Source organism: Psammomys obesus, unplaced genomic scaffold, assembly GCF_907164565.1.
Source record: "Psammomys obesus unplaced genomic scaffold, mPsaObe1.curated_primary_1811, whole genome shotgun sequence".
In the NCBI taxonomy this organism is placed as follows: Eukaryota; Metazoa; Chordata; class Mammalia; order Rodentia; family Muridae; genus Psammomys; species Psammomys obesus.
In genome coordinates this window covers 497,613-503,244 of record NW_026596166.1, presented here as the reverse complement: position 1 = coordinate 503,244, position 5,632 = coordinate 497,613, and the positions used below count along the sequence as shown (strand labels likewise).

Below are 5,632 nucleotides of genomic sequence, written 5' to 3'. Positions count from 1 at the left end.
CAGAAGGAGTGAGATACTAGGCCTGTCTTGGGCTTCTGAAACTTCAAAGCTCACCCCCAGTGATGCACTGTCTCTAACAAGGCCACACCTCCTAATCCTTCTCAAACAGTTCCACTAACTAGGCACCAAGCATTAAAACACACAAGCCAATGGGGGCCATTCTTATGAAAACACTACATTTTACTCAGAAGCCCTCAAAGGCTTATAGCCATATCATAACGCAAAATGCATTCAGTCCAACTTCAAAAATCCCCTTCGTCTTTTATAGTCTCAACATTGCCTAAAAGCCCAAAGTCCAAAGTCTCTCCTTAGGACAATCTCTTAACTGCAACTTCTTGTAAAATCAGAATTAAAAAGCAAACTACATACTTTCAACACACAATGGCACAGAACGTGCAATACCATTTCAAAAGGGAGGAATGGGGCACATTGAGGAGACACTGAACCAAAACAAGACCGAAACCCATCAGGGCAAACTCCAAATCCTGTACCTCCATGTCTGATGTCAAAGCACTTACATGGACCTTTGCATATCCAATTCCTATCAGCTCTGTTGACTGTTACACAATTCTATCTCCTGGGCTGACTTCTGTATACATTTTGCTGTGCCATGGACTAGGTGCTTATAAACGACAAGCACTTATTTCTCAAAAATTTGTAGGCTAGGAATCCAAGACAAAGGTTCCAGCATGGTTGGGCTTTGGTGAAGCCAGAGTGCCAACTTTTCAAAGCCTTACATGGTGGAGATCAGACAGTCCAGAGAAGCAAGTTCTCCTATAACTTGTATGAAGGCACTAATCCTATTCGTCTGCATTCTGCCCCTATGACCTCAATTGCTCCTGATGACCTCTTGACATCTCTTTCTTTTACATGAAGAACACGGCGTTCCAAGAGATGAGTTTTGTGGGAAGGGCACATGTTTAATGCTCAGCAGCCATTTATATGTATTTTTTAATATAAGGGAGCTAAAGACCTTTCATTTGGCAACTAAGTACCATAATGTTGATAGCCTCTACTGCCAACTGTGTCTCTTTCCTTAGTGACCCTTTATGTTTACCTGGATATCTATAGAGTTGTAGTCAAGGAGAGAGAACACAGTGTAACTTCTGGCAAGTACAAACTCTCCTTTCCCCTTTTCCTTCTTGCTCATTGGAAAACAGATGTGATGGGTAGTACTTGACCAGCCATCTTGGGCCACCAGATGGAAGCTGTTTATTATGAATTGGTAGGAATCTAGACTAGACACAGATAAGTTTCTAAATTACCTTTCTATTCAAGCAAGGACCTTGGTGAGCTTAAGTTCTGTGGACAAGCCTTGTTTGCAAAGTAAGACTAATAAATGACCTACTTTAACCAAATTGTAAGTTAAGTCCTAGTATCCCAAACTCCTGAGCTCAGACATGCTTTTGACAAGAATCTTCACCTTAGACACCCTGGCTTGGTTGTGGCCGCTACAGTGAAGCAAACATAAATCAGACTTCAATGACACTGTTGAGGCACTTTGCTTCAGATCTCCTTCAGGACTCGCTGCTCACAGGAAGGGGATCTTCCTGCCTGGTAGATATATAACGACACCTTGCTCTCTGAGTCCCCATACAATGTAAACCTTACTCTTAGATATGGTCTCCCTATCTGTTCTCCATCTCAGTTAAATTGTAGGACAAAGATCCCCTTTAACAAGAAACATTGTGCTTGCTAGAATGAAGAGAATGTTGCTATTCTGAATAAGACAAAAGGGCAAGATAGCTGGATAGTGGTGGAGCATGCCTTTAATCCCAGAACTTGAGAGGCAGAGGCAGAGGCAGAGGCAGAGGCAGAGGCAGAGGCAGAGGCAGAGGCAGGCAGATCTCTGAGTTCGAGGCCAGCCTGGTGTACAGATCGAGTTCCAGGACAGACAGAACTATACAGAGAAACCCTGTTTTGAGAAACCAAAAGAAAAAAAAAGGGGGCAAGGCATTTCCAACTGTCATTCCAGTAGTGCCACAGAGCTGAGGCCCCCAGACCTTAGTTATAATATAAAATATTATTTTATGATTTTTTTTCTTCCACTGGAATATCCTCTTGGAATGAGAAGTCGCAAAGGGCAGAGAATATGACTAAAACTGGACAGACCAGTTGCCAGGCCAGCTAGATTTATTCTGGGGTCATAAACCTGGTCTCTAGGGAAAGACAACTCGTCAATTTTACTTTTTTTTTTTTTTCTTGGATCACAAGATAGAGCCTGGCTGGCAGAGTGATGCTGCTTTAGGACTAGGGGATCTCTGGGGTCTCTGAGTGTCCCTGAGCATTGGAGGAGGGGGGAGAAGAAGATGTATCACAAGAATGGTGACCACAGTCATGACAGGCCCTGTACGCCAACCAGCAGGAAAGAAAATACTCACTGAGCAGAGTAACTGGAAAGCAGTTGCTTGTATTTTAAATTAAGCTACGTGGTTGAAGGCCAGCACGATGTCGACTTTTGGACCAGGGACTATTTGGAAATGAGTTTTCTGGCTGGAAAGTAGCGTTTGGGGTTGGGGATGGAAAGCACTACTGAATGCTTCCCCCTGGGGGCTTTATACAGCCAGAGACCAGGGGCCATCTGAGCATGTTTGCCGACTCCAAGAGCTTTCTCAATAATTCCAGCACCAGAAGGCAGTGGGTCAGCGCCATGGCTGCATGTGGCTAGGTAGCGGAGTCAGGAGAAACCTGCAGCCTGCTGCGCCCCCTGTGGGTAAACACGGAAGGTGCATGGAGACGGCTTAAGCGTTACCCGCACACTCAGGGCTGGACAAGGGTCACAAGCCCAGCTGGTGAAATCCTAGTATTCCATACCACCAGGGTTGTTCCAGGAAGGCCTCACCTTTGCTGATCACGCCTTTCCCCCTTGATGCTTGGCGAAGCTGAGACTCCAGAGAAATTCCCAGTGATTCGGAGAGGGGAAGACTCCACGGGTCAGAGATAGACTAAGACAACCAAAACCCAGTCTAGAAAATTGGCTCCGTCATCTACTAAACAGACGAAGCCACTGGAGGAGAAGTCAATCTCATGCATTGCCGCTGACCTGCTTCGGTGTGAAAAATCACCCTGAGCACAAAATATTATGAACTATTATCCTGTTTTCTTCATGTGCCATTGTAAAGGCCTTACTCACTTTTAACTCCTTTAGTTCTGCCAATAACACACGCATGGCATGGATGCCGTTTTCGCTCCCATTTCACAGAGGGGAAAATAGATCTTAGAGGAGTCGTGTTCAAGGTTTTACCACTAGATGGCAGACCTGGGATCTCACTCACCCCAGCGGTGGTGGTGGCAGGATCTTGTTCTAGAACTGACTTCAGGCCAGACATAAGGACACTTCTTTTAGAGACGTTCTTCATTTTATTTTGTTTGGCAAACCCTTGATTCTTACCTGGGCGTTTCTGTCTGAGGCCGATGGGGGAGGTGCAAAGCCCTTTGAGCAGAGAGTGGTGCATTCTGGTTTGTTGTTCAGAGAGACTGTCTGGCTACAGGGTGAAGGCTGTGTGTCAGCCCCCTTGGGGAGCTTGCTCAGATAATCGAGAAGAGAAGCTGGAAGGCAGCAGAGTTAATCTTTGTCAGGACCTCTCAGGGCAGTCAGGGAGCTGTGAATCCTGGGCTTTCTTGCAATCTGGTTAGAGAACCGGATCTCTCCCTACAGACCGGCGGAAACCATGTACCAAGAGCTGTGCTCCACTTTTGGAGATAATCACGAGTCTCTCGTGGGGAAGGCAGCAGACACCTTGCTGGGTTGAGGTGTGTGTGTGTATGTGTGATGTGCTGTGACCGTTTCCGGAGGCTGGCCTCCGGAACTACGAGCTCCAGCACCTGACAAGTCTGCTTATAGTGGGGTTAGCCTCTACAGGCAACATCGCTCCTTCCTTGGAGGTCTCTAGGATTTCTGCACTCACAGACCACGCCTCCATTCATGCATGCCTTGTCCTCCCTGTATGGAACCAGAGATTCTTTAGACCTTTTTCTCCAGAGTTTCCAGGCCACAAAGAGGCTGCTCCTTTGGACCTCCAGTACAGACTGGTAAGCCAGGATGCCTGGGTTCTGATCCCAGATCACGTGGCCCACAGGACCACAAGTGTGCGTGACTAGACCCCAGACCCTCAGGGGCACTCCCCAGCCTTGGATGCTTCGCTTTGCCTCCGTGGGACTTCTCTTGGGCAGCCACTGTGGAACTCAGATGTCAACCCGAAGATGAGTTTGTGTGTGTGTGTGAAGGAAACTAACCCTCCCACTCCTCTTTCTAACGCAGGTCACACACCATGGGCGGCACCCGGTGTCTCCCCAGGTTTTCCCCGGTGTCGTAGACATTTCTCAAGATCTTTGTGTCATAGGGAAAATGGAGCTTTCCCTGCCCGCTTCACGGAGCTGTTGCGACAGCTCAAGTCTAAGAGCTGAAACACGGTAAGTGCTCAAGGCTTCTTCCTTCTATTATCCACGCAGGAGGGACTGAGGGTGCTGGAGCGCTCGCAGGTTCCCAGGGAGGACTGCCAAGAAAGTTCCTCTTCATCGCAGCCCGCTGCCAGAGCGCGCTCAGGCAAGGGAGAAACTAGTGTAGCTTGGCTATGGGGAGGGGGGCTGACCACGACCCGCCCCTCTCGTCCTCTCTCCCATTGGCTTCCACCTGCCGGAGGGTCGGCTGCTACAGGCCTTCCGACCCGTCCGTCAGCCCCGCCGGGCCCCGCCCCTCCCCGGCCCGGGGTTTATAACGGGAATTCCCATGGCCCAGGCTCCCGCATCCAACCTGCTGTCGCCGCGGCCGGGCCGAGCCGAGCGCAGCGGGCGCCACGCGCAGAGCACACGCTCGCGCGCTCCAGCTCCGGGTCTCCGCCGTTCATGACCGTGACCCCCCCACCCCCGGGCCGCAGGTTCCGCCAGCCCCCTGCCGCAGGCTCTTCGGCCGCTCCCCCCACCCCCACCCCCAAACGAGCGCCTCGGAGCTAGCCTGCGCCCCCTGCCCGCTGCCCGCCTGCGGCTGCCCGGCTCGCCTGGCACCATGCTGCCCGCGCGCGTCCGCCTGCTCACGCCCCACTTGCTGCTCGTGTTGGTGCAGCTGTCCCCGGCCGTCGGCCACCGCACCACCGGCCCCAGGGTAAGTGCGTCTTGTCTCACGGGCCGCCGCGCGCGCGCCCACCTGCGCTCGTTTACAGAAGGGGGAAGGGAGGTGTCAGACCTTGTCCCCCCCCCCCCCCCCCCCCCCCCCCCACCCCCCCACCCGCCCCCCCCCCGCCCGGTCCAGCCCCTCGCTGCGGCCGACTCCCCCCCCCCCCCCCCCCCCCCCCCCGGCCCCCAGACTCTGCCGTCTAGTCCCTTGCGGGCCTGCTAAATAAAATTTCACTGCCCTCCTCCCTCCTCCCTCCCCACCCCCCTTCCCCGCCTTTTCTCTTGCAGCGCCCACTTCTAGGACCTGTCACCGGTGGGTTCTTTCCACGAACTTCTGAGGCTTTTCCGCCAAGATCCTCCCCCACCCCCCCAGGCGTCCCCTAGGACGGTGGGAGCTCGGCCATGGCAGGAGGAGAGCTTCTCTAGGTTGTCGATGCACCAGTCCCCAGGCTGGCGTTCTTGGCAGGCAGAGGGTGTGTGTGTGTGTGTGTGTGTGTGTGTGTGTGTGTGTGTGTGTGTG

The 5,632-nt window shown here is 52.1% G+C and overlaps 1 protein-coding gene across 4 annotated transcripts in view; it reads left to right on the top strand.

Annotated features, from left to right (window-relative positions):
* The first annotated feature begins 4,743 nt into the window (after window positions 1–4,743).
* The window catches only part of Smoc1 (SPARC related modular calcium binding 1), a 153,793-nt gene continuing 152,904 nt past the window's right edge, over window positions 4,744–5,632 (top strand). For 2 of the 4 annotated variants that reach the window (XM_055595388.1, XM_055595387.1), the window contains exon 1: window positions 4,746–5,101. In XM_055595388.1, coding sequence (XP_055451363.1) covers window positions 5,006–5,101 — 96 coding nt within the window. In that variant the 5' untranslated portion in view covers window positions 4,746–5,005. Of the gene's footprint in view, window positions 5,102–5,632 lie in introns of all 4 variants that reach the window. The other 2 variants (XM_055595385.1, XM_055595386.1) reach the window with 2 other exon arrangements.